The 13,596-nt window shown below is 44.9% G+C and overlaps 1 protein-coding gene across 4 annotated transcripts; it reads right to left on the bottom strand.

Annotated features, from left to right (window-relative positions):
- Positions 1-247: 247 nt before the first annotated feature.
- Positions 248-13,443, bottom strand: rbm27 (RNA binding motif protein 27). Of its 4 annotated transcripts, none has more exons than XM_058087883.1 (21): positions 13,263-13,443; positions 11,957-12,075; positions 11,419-11,546; positions 11,245-11,324; positions 10,895-11,091; positions 10,391-10,684; positions 8,809-9,048; positions 7,842-8,021; positions 7,360-7,506; positions 7,140-7,281; positions 6,349-6,502; positions 6,088-6,279; positions 5,897-6,013; positions 5,446-5,580; positions 5,267-5,341; positions 4,967-5,137; positions 4,771-4,875; positions 3,385-3,624; positions 3,210-3,293; positions 2,609-2,728; positions 248-568 (listed from the first exon to the last, which is right to left on the bottom strand). In XM_058087883.1, the coding sequence occupies exons 1-21, from the start codon at positions 13,319-13,321 to the stop codon at positions 470-472; spliced, it is 3,078 nt and encodes a 1,025-aa protein (XP_057943866.1). In that variant the 5' UTR covers positions 13,322-13,443; the 3' UTR covers positions 248-469. The 4 variants fall into 4 exon arrangements, with proteins under 4 accessions (XP_057943866.1, XP_057943868.1, XP_057943867.1 ...); XM_058087885.1 differs by having other exon boundaries at positions 248-565; XM_058087884.1 differs by having other exon boundaries at positions 5,897-6,010.
- Between the last annotated feature and the right edge of the window lie 153 nt (positions 13,444-13,596).

The following is a 13,596-nucleotide window of genomic DNA, read 5'->3' as shown; positions in this document are numbered from 1 at the left end:
TGAATTTTGCCTATTTGTTGTCTTCTAGGTCTTTCCTATATTCTAACTGGCTCAGACGGTGGCGGATACTTGGATATTTTCCGGTAAGACAAATAAATTAAGAAGTGAAAAAGTCGAGTGAGGGGCCACAAGTTACCAAAAAAAAAAAAACAAGTCATGAATTAAATACAGTATGTATAAAAATACCTTTTCACAGTAGACACAAATGTTGTGCATTACTGACAGCCAACACTCCAACTTCATGTAGGTATTTTGTTTCTACGTTTATCTCTAAGAACACGTTTCTCAGCAAAAGTGAGAGGTCGAGTGGAGGGAACCCTCGAAAAAAAAAAAAACGCTCGAAAAGGAAAGAGAAGACTTCTTGTTAGTCGTCAAAGTGACTTGTTTGAAAATACTGGGAAAGGGCGTGGGGGTGGGTGGGGGCGCGTGGGGGTCAAAAGTCCTCTTGGGTCGGATTTTTCTTGCTGGTTCATCGTCGCCAAGATCGGCTTTCGTACTTGTCGTCCTCGTCGTCGTCCTCTTCCTCTTCTTCCTCCTCGCCGGGCAAGTAGGAGCTTCCTTCCTTCTGCTGATTGAAGGACACCAAAACAAAATGGCACACGTCTTTATGTAAAACGCATCAAACAATGGAGGCACAGAGCATTATCCAAGAGGAGACTGAGGGCAGTTATGGGGTAACTTTTACAACAGGGGTCTCAAACATGTGGCCCGCGGGCCAAACGTGGCCCACAGGACACTAGTTCGAGGCCCCCGCCTTGATGCTGTATGGTATCATGTACCCAGAAAAAATTATTACGTTTGATTAATGTTCATGTTAAAGGTTAAATAACTGTTAATAGTTATCCTCTCTATCCGTGTGGAAGTGGTAAGTTTTTGGCTATTTAAGTTTAAAGGAAATAACTTGAAGGCTACCGTTTAGGTCGCTAGCTCTCTAGTTTGCGAGTTAGCATGTGTCTCAAGACCCTGCAGTTGCGCAATATGTTGGGGTTTTTTTTGTTTTTTTTTGGGAAAACCTGATGCGGCCCAGCCTTGCCCAGACCCTAGCTCCAGTGGTCCCCAAGTAAATTGAGTTTGAGACCCCCTGCTTTACAACAAGGGTAACAAACCTAACTAACCACTCATCATTTTTGTGTACCTTAATGTAAAGTGAGACCCGATACGGTACAACCGGGCAAGCTAACGCTAGCATGTATGTTCATCATCAACTTATCAACCAACGAGTAGCATACAAACCTACTTGGCATGCTTGGAACCCCAAAAATAGTATATAAATAAATATAAACCACCCGGGTTAGTGTTCCGCGGGCTGCAAATGAACCCCGGACTGCACTTTGGACACCCCCGGTATGTCACTACTTAACTGAAAAGCTGTAAAAACCAAAACATAAAAGCGGTCTCCTTCCTGAGATTCCTCCTGACAGTCGTCCTGCTTCCCTCTGATGGCGGAGATGCTTTTTACTTACGAGGAGCTCGGCCTCCTTTTCCCACTGAGAGTTGAGCCCCGTGAAAAATTTAAGAGCGCCGCAGAGAGAGGGAGAAATCTATGAACGAAAAACACTAAAAAACATCCCAAAGTTTTCCTCCCTCTCGACTTAAAAACGACACGGACAAACAAAACAATAGTCAAATGAAACACGGCTAATACGATAAACTGATGGAATTGAGGCTCTACGTAAACTTCCTGTGAGCTGACTTGTAAACAAACATGGCGTTCATCATGTGGGCGGGACGTATCGCGGTTTCAGAGGAAGATATATTCCACAACATGAAACACCGGCGGTGCTATGACGGCTGAGGCACAGGGGGGGCTTGTTCCTATCGCCGCAGCGTTTGAAAAGGAAACAACAGCATGGTGCTATAACATTGACAGGAAAACGCCACAGTTTATACTTTCTGTGCTGCTATTTTTAAATAGGTTTTGTTCATAGTAGTCATGTCATGATACAGTTTTCAAGTGGTTAAATAATAATAATAATAATAATAATAATAATAATAGCTGTTGGCTGCACGGTAGCCTAGTGGTTAGCGCGCAGACCTCACAGCTAGGAGACCAGGGTTCAATTCCACCCTCGGCCATCTCTGTGTGGAGTTTGCATGTTCTCCCCGTGCATGCGTGGGTTTTCTCCGGGTACTCCGGTTTCCTCCCACATTCCAAAAACATGCTAGGTTAATTAGCGACTCCAAATTGTCCATAGGTATGAATGTGAGTGTGAATGGTTGTTGGTAAAGTGACTATGAGGGTGTTATTTCATGCTTGAAATGTATTTGTATTGTAATGTAATGTATTTTTCTCAATTTTTTAGTCAGGAATGGATATTTTCCTGAAACTTAGCTATGTTATTTTGCTGATTACTAAACCTTTTTTTTCTGATGAAAGACGGGGGGGGGGTTGACGGTGGTCTAGTGGTTGGACTAGTGGTGTGAATGGTTGTTTGTCTATATGTGCCCTGTGATTGGCTGGCGACCAGTCCAGGGTGTACCCCGCCTCTCGCCCAAAGACAGCTGGGATAGGCTCCAGCAACCCGCGACCCTCGTGAGGAAAAGCGGTAGAAAATGAATGAATGAATAATAACTGTTACATATTGTGTATCCCTGCTCATCGTCTTACCGTGTTGTCATCGTCTTTGGGCTCCTCTTCCTCCGGTTCCGTGGTGACGGAGGGCGTCTTGGGCTTGTACCAGGAAATCTGCAACACGCGATCCTTGAACTTCGCTCCCTGGTTGGCAGCCTGGACGACACATACGGTAACGTTACCAAGGGTTTGAAACCGCTAAAGCTAAGTGTTTGTGACTTAATTTGTTACCCATGTATTCATACAGCCGCTTATATATTTTTTTATATGATGGATATACAGCAGGCTGCATGGTTAAGCGCGCAGGCCTCACAGCTAGGAGTCCCGAGTTCGAGTCCACGCTCAGCAATCTCTGTGTGGAGTTTGCATGTTCTCCCCGTGCATGCGTGGGTTTTCTCCGGGTACTCCGGTTTCCTCCCACATTCCAAAAACATGCTAGGTTAATTGGCGACTCCAAATTGTCCATAGGTATGAATGTGAGTGTGAATGGTGGTTTGTCTATATGTGCCCTGTGATTGGCTGGTGACCAGTCCAGGGTGTACCCCGCCTATCACCCCAAGACAGCTGGGATAGGCTCCAGCACCCCCCCTGAGGATAAGCGGTAGAAAATGAATGAAAAAAGGATGACGTGACTTACATTCTCGGCTTCACTCCGAGTCTTAAAGGTCACAATGACGCCGGCGGCGTCGTGGTCGCGGAGATCCTCGATGTCGCCAAAATTCTAGGAATAAAACATATCCTTAAGCATAAAGAACGAGTAGGCGGGGCCTATTATACTACGCCCTGAAAGCATGGCGTTGCGGCGTTCTCACCACAAAGTGCTGCATGAGCTCCTCCTTCTCCTCCTGGGTGACCCCCACGATAGACAGGGCTCTGGGGCGGTGGTCTACCACCATGCGGTTGACGGCGCCGCTGCCGCCGCGCCCTGGCATGTCACGGCTGCGGCCCCTGGCGCGACCCATGTGTGCGGTGCCGGCTTCCGGCGGCGTCTTGCCTCGCCCTCGGCCGCGGCCTTGACCCGTCGGGGATCGTAGGATGCCAAGTTGTGTTGCCTACGACGACAGCAGGGGGCCGTTGTTGTTGTTATTGTCGAGGATAAACACACACTCATGCTGATATTCTATTGTTCATATGGTCCTGTTTGGGCTGCATGGTGGTCGAGTGGTTAGCACACAGGCCTCACAGCTACGAGACCCGAGTTCAATCCCACCCTCGGCCATCTCTGTGTGGAGTTTGCATGTTCATGCGTGGGTTTTCTCCGGGTACTCCGGTTTCCTCCCACATTCCAAAAACATGCTAGGTTAATTAGCGACTCCAAATTGTCCATAGGTATGAATGTGAGTGTGAATGGTTGTTTGTCTATATGTGCCCTGTGATTGGCTGGCCACCAGTCCAGGGTGTAAAAAAAAGCTGTGATAGGCTCTATGTTTCTGGTTCTATGGTTGTCATCACATTCCTCCAACTTGCTTTCTCCTACTTTTCAATTAGACGTCCTGCCTTGCTCCCTCGTATCCTCACCTCTTCCGAAACCCCCCACCCACCCCTCCCACTCTCACTTACTTAACTTCCATTTGCTCACGTCTCCCTCACATCGCCCGCCCGTGATTTTCGTCAAACTTTAATGAGACGGCCTCCGTAAGAGGCTGGTGTTTGATTGGGCTTCGTTAGCATTTAGCTCTTCCTCTGGGCTCGCTAAAAGTGGCTGCGCTTTTAATGTGCACAGGGAGGACTGGCTGGGGGGTGATGCATTTTTAACAGCTAGCTAATTTAGAAGCCACGGGGGAAGAAGAAGAAGAAGAAAAAAAAAACATGTTAGGCAGGGTGTTACTATCAAAAGCCGTGTTCTTATTGAGCGCATGTTGGGACACAACAAGCACACGCTTGTGATGCGTTTCAGTGGGACGACACATGCGAGTCGGAGAGACTCTAAAGTGCTTCCTTAAGATGCCGCTCCCACAACAAAAAGTACTCCTTAAGTACTATTAAAGCAATGTTTTACTTTTAGAGCGCTGCCATTTTTATTGCGATTGTCGATTAATTGCACCTTGAAGCGACCGATGCATAATAGGGCGCCTACTTTGCTGCAACCAGCAGAGGCGCTGTTGCTTAAAATGTGGTTTGCTTATATGTCAGATATGAAATTCCTTTACCTCTTTGACGCCGTTATGATCTGAAATGATGTCGCCAGGTGACTTTACCTCCTTCTGTAGCATCCCCAGCTTCCTCTTGAGGTCTGTCGTGTCTTCACCAGAGCTCATCTTCTTATGGAAGTCCAGCTCAGCATCCAGCAGCTCCTTCTGGGCCTGCATATGAGAGAAAAGAACCAAAAAAATGTAAATAATGCTATGTTTCTGTTTCATCCGTCGGGATAATCCTATTGAGTCCCCGTCTCACGTCGGTTTTGGTCTTGGGCTGGTTGTGGTTGGCTTTGGGCGCCTGGGAGGCTGGATTCATTTCGTTCTGGAGCTGGTCTATCTTTTCGGTGAGCTCCTTCAGGGTTTTCATGATGTTGGCTCGTTCCTCGGGTTTCATGCCTCGGTTTTTCTCCAGACGGTTAATCAGTGCCTGGTACGAAAAGTCAAAATCGGGAATCTCAGCAAAGGTCATCGCAACATTACAAAAAAAAATTTATGACAAAAGCGTGAGGTACTTTGTTGATTTTTGACGGTTAATGACCTCTATAACCGGTCTCACCTTCTGACATTCAATCTGTGTCTTCAACATTTCTTGTTTCTTCTTTCGCAAGTCGTTCTGAAGTTTTAACGCCTCCTGAATGAAAACAAACGAAATGTAAGACACACTCAATTTGGGAAAGCAAATGGCACCCGTGAGCTCCGGCGACGTGATGCGTATTAAAAAATTGAGCGCCGTGCCTGTTTCTTTTTAAGGGCTTCCTGCGCTTCCAGTGCTTTTGCCGTTTTCCCGAGGCACTTGGAGGACAACTTGAGCGGGTTGGAAGCGTAAGAGGGGCCCTTCTGGGTGTTTGTCGGAGCCGGCGCCGGCGCCACCTAAGTGCCGTGCGGAGTCAGGCGAGAGAACAAGAGAGAGAGAATGTTAGCAACACATTGAGGTCATGGCGAGGAGCTGGGAGAAGCAGGACATGGCAAACAAACAAGACTTCACTTTTAAAATGTGATCATGTGACGTACAACATGGCTCAATTGAGCACCCGTGCATGTGCATGTTCTGACTTTGTGGATTATTTTTCATCATTCAGTTAGCATTAATAACTAGCGTGCATAAGACCGCAGTGAATTATGGTTAGTTATCATCAATACTGTAACCGGCAGGAGGAAGACAAAGATACAAGAGATGAAGACGTACGTTGGCAGCTTCCGTGATGGGGTTCGGGTTGTCAGGGGTGCTCGTGGCGCCGACTGCTACTGGTGAGCGATGCTTGTTCAAGACGTACGCGGCAGGGTTGTGCTGCTTGATCCCCTGCTAGCGCAACAAAAACGGTAAGATCAGAGTTCATATACAATCGCTCATGCTCCCTTCCGGTCCAGTGACCCTACCTGGGGCCCTGCCACCGTGCTCCCCGAGATCTGCTCCAGCGGGTGAACCCCTAGCATGCTGGACTTGCGGTGCCAGCGCATGTTGATGAAGCGGTTATTGAGCACGGCCTCCACGCAGTACATGGCCCGTCTGGCTTCCTCGTTGGTCGTGAACTGGATCAACGCCGCCTCAGGGTCGCCGCCAAATACCACCTGGATGGAGAACAGAGGTAAGTGGTCATACAGAAGTTGTCCTATTTTTTGGTTTCTTTGCTCTTTTACCTGAATGTTCACGATGGTCCCAAATTTGCTGAAGTGCTCGTTGAGTTTTGTGATGGTGTTGAGGTCGGGCGGGATATTGCGCACCTCCAGCTTGGTGTTCACGTGGAAATTCCTCTTCGGGAAGCCACCCTTGTGCTGGTGGTTAAAGTTTGGCCTAAAACGGACAATTAGACAGCGATGAGTGTCGTGCAATGACAGTTAGAATTTATACTAAACCCAGAAATATAAAAATAATGAAAATAAAATGATTTCCTTATATAGCACCATAATTGATGTAGAATGAAAATGTAAGTGTAGACTCCTTTTAGTTACTGTAAATGTGTTCCCAAGGGGAGTTTCAGTGAAGGACGGACAGGAAGTGGAGGAAGTCAAGAGTTCAGAGTTGAGTTTGAAGTTTGCGTGGGTTAACCTGTTTATTTTTATCTAAAAAAATTGTTTTCAGGATTTTTGTGCCTGTTGTGAGATAATTCAAACCTGCAATAAAGCCTGTTGTTCTGGCAATCAAGTCTCTCAGCCAACATTACCGACTAGTGGCCAGTGTAGACTACTACACATCAACGTCTTTGAATGTGTTTTTACTTCATTTAGCTCATTTTATGCCTGTAAATGCTTAATTTAAACAAAAAAAATGTAACTTTTGATTAAAAATCTGGATGTTCTGACTAAAAATAGGCCATATCCAAAGTGCCGAGTGACAACTGTAAATGCACGCAGAATTAGTCTTTGAACTCTTCAACTTTTTGAAAATTGTACAACCTTCCCCTCAGTATAAAAATCCCTTTCATTCTTACTTCTGCATCCACGGTTTTTTAACGATTGGCCCCTCAGCTATCATGCAGCCCAGGGTCCTCTTCCTGTTATGCTGCTCTGTGTTGAAACTTCCTGGTGTGCTGGCAGTAGTGGCGGGCTCCGTCTGGATCACAATGTTGGCAGCTGTGTGTGGGGGGGGAAGAAATTATTAGTATTTTGATCAAATTACGAAAGAAACTAAGAAGGTGAATATTTAGCTACCTCTGCAGCCTTGCCCCTCGTTGGATGTGAGGCCGATGAGGTTGGAGCGCTGCGTTTGCACTCGGGGGATGAACTGCCGATACTGGTTGCGACCCGCCCCGGTCATTCCTGGTGATTCTGGGTTATAGCCCTCTGGGTCGTAGTTGTCTGTGGCAAAGGTACACAAAAGTATGCTTTGTGTTAAAAAAAAAAAAGAGAGCAACATTTCACACATCATTTGAAATGGGAAAAGGAACAACCATATGCACACATGGTGAAAACATAACTGATTTGGTGGTGGGAAGAATGAAAGGTGAATTTTATAAAGCAGCACTGCCACCTTTTGGTCAAAAGACAATACTGCAACTTGAAGACAATACGGCAACACAAAAGGCGAGAAATTAAAGAAAATAATGGAATAAAAATTAGCAAAAGGATGTTGAAATCCCTCCCGCCCGTGCCAGCAGGTCGCCATCAAACAAAAACAGCTCCAATCTGCTTACATTCAGACTGGGCATATCTCGGGCGGAGTGACACCGATGATGAGGAGGGAGGCGGCGGAGGAGGAGGCAGAGGAAGATTAGGCGGCAATCCCACTCCAGGCGGTCCAATAGGGGGCGATGACGTTATTGCGGATTGGTGGTTGGGGGTTTCGATTCCACTGGTTGTTATCAGTGGAGGTCCTGAGGGGGAGACACAAGCCCAAGCTAATGTCTCTTGGCAGCGAGTCATTTACTCACTGGCTGACTCACAGTTATTGTTTCATTGGTTGCTATCGGTTACCACTGACTGGCGGGGCGATTCAGAGCAGTAATATACTGGCAGGTAAATTATGTGAAATGAGTCCATCACACCATACTTATAAATAAAACATACATGTTTGGCTTTTGTGCTACATTAAAACAATTATTTGGTCAATTATTATGAAATATATTGAATACAAAATATTATTTTGGTAAAAAAAATAACATATTACATTGAGTTGTCAATAAGACTTGTCCAAAAATCATTCATATTTTAGCTTGAAATACAAAGTATAATAATAAACACCGATATTACATGTGACATCATAGTCATAAACTTAGTATGACCCTTAAATATAACATAAGGAAAGTCAGCGTACGGCGCGGCACACTTCAAAATGAACACGTCCAAATTGTGTCTATGATTTGTGTTTGAGCATCAATACATGTTTCGCTTAATGAAACCGTAGCTCTCCTGCGCCGACAGCACTCATGCAGCCCCATAAGACGACGCTACCACCACCACAATTACCTTCACAAGCTATTTAAGAAAATAGCTGCTGTGTGTTGAGTCATTTTGAGTGGATAGTAAACCTATACTGCCTTACAAGCTCTACACAGACTACTCTAAAGTATATCCAAGTTTCATTTCTACAGTATTTGGAGTCCATTGAAAAGATATGCTGTAAGAAAACTGGCAATGAGACGCTGTATTAACACTACTCACCGGTCAATGAGAAGACGCTGGGTGGTGGGGGCTGACCGTATGGCGGCATTGGCGGCGGAGGTATCCTGATGGAGGGGGGCGGCTCAGTGATGGGTGGCGGCGGCATGGGTAGGCCGGCGGGGGGCATCACAGGGGGTGGGGGGAAAGGGATTATGTTCGGTAGGCTCACGTCGTCCACGATGAGGGGGTCGTTGCCGTGATCAAACAGGCAAAGGTCGCCGCGAACGCAGAATCCCTTTTCTGCATGGAAAGCTCGTGTCAGTACTCATTCACGTGCAGTTCTACAGATACTTATACAGATACAATAGAATGCGAGCTAAGGTTGATAGACATCGACAAGGTAGGGTTCCGTGAGGATAGAGCAGGGGTCTCAAACACGCGGCCCGCAGGGACACTAGTTTGAGGCCCCCGCCTTGATATGAAAGTTTAATGTTAGTGCGGCCCGCGCAAGTTTGATATGGATGCTGTATGGTATCATGTACCCAGAAAAAATGATTACGTTTGATTCATGTTCATGTTAAAGGTTAAATAACTGTTAATAGTTATCCTCCCTCTCCGTGTGGAAGTGGTAAGTTTTTGGCTATTTAAGTTTAAAGGAAATAACTTGAAGGCTACCGTTTAGGTCGCTAGCTCTCTAGTTTGCGAGTTAGCATGTGTCTGACGACCCTGCAGTTGCGCAATATGTTGCAAATAAAAAAAGTATAAATGTGACTATAATCGTGTTTTGTCATGTCTACAGGGCTCTAATAATGCTTTGTTCATTTTAATCTGAAAAAAATAATTTGTCTACCCACCAACTATATGTGGTTTCTTAAGTTTATATTATTTGCTGTTTTATTATTATTATAATATTTATTTATTACTGATTGATTGATTTTCTTTATTCTTGATTTGTTTATTTATTTTTCATCTTCTTTTGTGCAGAATTGTTTTTTTATCAGAGCTTTTATTGTAGAAAATCGGAACCAAAGCACTGAAAAAGTTTGTATATTTTTCTGTTTTTAATAAATGTGTTTTTTTTTTCTTGGAAAACCTGATGCGGCCCAGCCTTTGCCCAGACCCTAGCTCCAGTGGCCCCCAGGTAAATTGAGTTTGAGACCCCTGGGCTAGAGCATAAAGTAAGTACTGCCCGTCTTATAAGCGAATTGATCCCTCGTGGATGAGCCCTGTTTGTGTGATAGCGCCAGCCTTTGGGGGCGCTGGATATTTTAAGTCTCTGCTACCTCCGGAGAGGTGTGTTTGAGCCTGCTTTTCCCACCTCCCATTGGGGACGAGAGCCTGAGTGCTAAACATTAGCGGTCATTAGCGATGACACTAAAGAGCACCATCAATAAGCCCTATGGAGAGAAAAAACACTCGACAGTGAGTATATACAGTACAGCGGAACCGGTTTTTAGTATACTTGTACTATTTATTTTGTAGTGTGGAAAGTTGGAAAAGCGCAGATCATACATACTTCTGTTACTTATTTTGCAGTGAAGAATGTGAGAGAAATATCGTTTTTTTTCCTCCCCATCCGGTCCAGATCCAAAACCTTGACTCACACTAAATCTAAACCATCAAGTGAGCGATGGGTCCTTACCGTCGTAATCCCTGCACCGCTGTTTGCGTGGAAGGTTCTTATTGCTGAATGGCTTGCCGACGACGTCTTGCCTCTTTGTGCCATAGTAGCCAGACCAGCTGTCTGTGGTTCCGTCGGGCATGTGCGCCAGTGTTGCCACGGGAAGGCCGCCGTGCCCCGACGGGCCGCCTGCTGTGGACGAGAAGGGGTGCAGGAGAGGCGAAGTGAGCTGCTGGGGCTGCTGGGAGCCACCGGTGTTGGACGACTTGTAGCCGTCCGCATCCTTCCTCTCCCCTTCAAACTTGGACTTGAAGTCTGTGAGAGAAAGCAGCACGTATTAGACGACATCATCGCGTCATAATACACAAATAAAATAAAACCATATAGTCCACCTTGAGGATAATTCCACCCAGAATTGCTAAATCCCCTCTGAGGTACATGCAAAGCGCTCCACATTTTATCTTAAGGTCTCTATAATGTCGGACTTCTTCCCCCCTGAGCTGCCGCTGTTGTTGTGTTTCTCACCTCGCCCCCTGCTCTTTCCCCGACTGCCACTTCTGCTCCGGCTTCGGCTCCTGCTGTAGCTCCTCCCGCGGGAGCTCCCCCTGCGGCGCTCATGCCGCTCCCGCTCGCGATGGGAGTCGCCGCCGCCGCCGCTGCTTTTCCCGTGCCGATCAAAGTCCCGTCTCTTGCGCTCGTCCCTCCTCCTGTCATCGCGACTCCTGTGTGGATAAGAAATCATGAAATGGATTCAATCTTAAAAGTACAAGTTTAAAAACAACCAACGCAAGTTGCAAAAGTCGTTTTCTTGTATCAAATTAAACCGTTTAGCTGTGTTCCATAAGTGTAGTAGGTCTTTGGAGCAGAAATCAAACCTGGACTCGTTGAAGTCAGAGCGGTTCCTCAGAGGACTTCTCCTCCTCCTGTTTTCTCTCTCCTCCTCTGGAGCCTCTACCTTTTTATTGTGTTTAAAAAAAAGAATGTTTTAAAAGGCAATATTCTATAATGTAACATTGGGAAAGTGAAGAATAGAAAATGACAACGCTTACTTCCGCAGTATCTGATTTGGCTGCAGGAAGGATGACCTCCTCTTTAGGAGCTTCCTTGGCAACGGGGTTCCCCTGGTAGTTCTTGTTTGTCAGGCATTCAAAAAGTTTATCCACAAAACCTCCGGTCTCTGGAATTGACATGATAAACACGTGATTAGTTTAGTCTGTCGCTGAAATGACGTCATTGTCAATGAAATACCACCCATTCCAACCACTGTAAACACACCATAGTCCATAGAACTATTCGCTAAATACATACATAGTAAATAGTCATAATAACTATCACCCTCTGGTGGCCGACTTCGGGAACTACAGTTACAATTCCAAAGTCCAAATAACGTATTCCCCCACTGGCTAGTTTTTTCTACATAAAAACGTCTATATTTATGATAATTTCAAATTAAAATGAATATTAATATTTTTTGCAAGATTTGCTACACAACAGTTTGAAAGGCGTGATTTTCTGAATGATGGAAATATTATTAATATTGTCATAATATGGATAATTATATGTCTACATGCACTATGTACTGTATACCTTTTTGTAGGAAGACGTCCAGCTGATCGGCACACAGCGCTTTAAGTTCCTTCTCCGGTTTGTCCTTCTTCACCAGAGCCACAACATAATTGGCTAATGCTGAGGGATCAGCATCACATCTGCACATAAAGGTAAAGCACAATTCATTCATTTAAATGCAAAAACAACATAGCCCATGTTAACCCTGCACAATAGTCCCATGCCGACATTACAAACAGTGTGAAAGGGGCTTAGGATACTATCTCTGAAGGTCAGAAAATGTCTGGTCGATTTTGTTCCTTCCATTCGGTCATATTTAAACCAAATAGCAACACGGGAAAAGCCAGCTATATTCTTACGATGGGATATCGTCAGGTTATCTCGCCTCCATTTCAACAGTTTTTTTAACAATATAAGCATGTTTACAGGCAGGAAAGGTGCAAAGGCAACGTTAACTTAAGATGGAGTACCACCTCATATGGTGGAATATTGCCAGGTTGTCTTTGTCTCACCCCTTGTTCCATCATGCCGTCATTTAATTTCATTTTTTAAAAACATGACTTAACTCTGAAGGGGAAAAACTGCCAGGTCTACTTCCACGCATAAAAAAAAAACGTAAAATACCTTTGAATAACAGAAACATACTTTTGGAACATCTGTTGTATGTGTGAAAACAATGATTAAATTCACATGACATCTAGTAAATACATTCTACTACACTCATATGCAAGACTGAGAGGTAGTTAAGTAACTGTGTATTATGATGGTGCTATAAATGTGTTATTTAGATACTTTTCGTTTCTAATTAAGTGTCAATCAAAAATATATGATATGCAGTTGTTTTGGAGCTAATCAGAATGTGTCTCCAATGTTGTGGCAAGAGAGTATCTCAGAATAGATTAGACTTTAGGACACTAAGTTCATCTTGTTACAAATGGTGGGAATATTGGGGTAACTATTGTGACACTCATGGCAAGCTTCCACCCTTAAAAAGGTCCTATGTGTACAATTCAGGACGTTAACCGGGGTGCATGTTTGGAAACGTGCTACTGAGCTGGGATAAAGTTACATTACCGGGAGCTAACTAAGTTCCATCTAGATTTACTGCTGCAACTAGTACTAGTAACACAGTAACTACATGTTATCGTCCAGCTAATGGAAAGTCACTGTTTTCCTGAAAAAAAGAAACCAAGCGGCCATGGTGCTTTGCTAACTCCTGCAGGAATTGACTATCAGTTTCTAGCAACCCCCCCCCCTTCCACTGATGCTCGCCACTAGCTAACTACGTAGCATGCAAGCTAAAATGTCATTACAACTCAACACTCACATTGGTTCCAGTAGTTTTGCCAGCCACGACTTTAGGGCGTCCACATTCTCTATAATCATCGTGAGAGAGACGATAAGAGTGTCTATAAAATGAAACGGAGATCCAAAACGCCTGCTTTCATCGTCTATAAATTTATAAGCTTTCAGGGCCTTCTGTCTCTCTCCACTGGCAGGTCGCAACAAAGCGGTTTACGGCATGGTAACACACTCGAGGTGTCGTAACGCCGAATGCCAACGCAGATGATATTTGTATGAATAAAGTACCTTTAAACAATCATAAGCCGTTGCATTTGTACAAGCAACATATTATTTATTAATAAAAACGAATTGTGACA

This window comes from Doryrhamphus excisus, chromosome 11 (assembly GCF_030265055.1).
Source record: "Doryrhamphus excisus isolate RoL2022-K1 chromosome 11, RoL_Dexc_1.0, whole genome shotgun sequence".
In the NCBI taxonomy this organism is placed as follows: Eukaryota; Metazoa; Chordata; class Actinopteri; order Syngnathiformes; family Syngnathidae; genus Doryrhamphus; species Doryrhamphus excisus.
The sequence above is the reverse complement of the archived record's forward strand: the minus strand, read 5'-3'. Positions and strand labels throughout refer to the sequence as shown.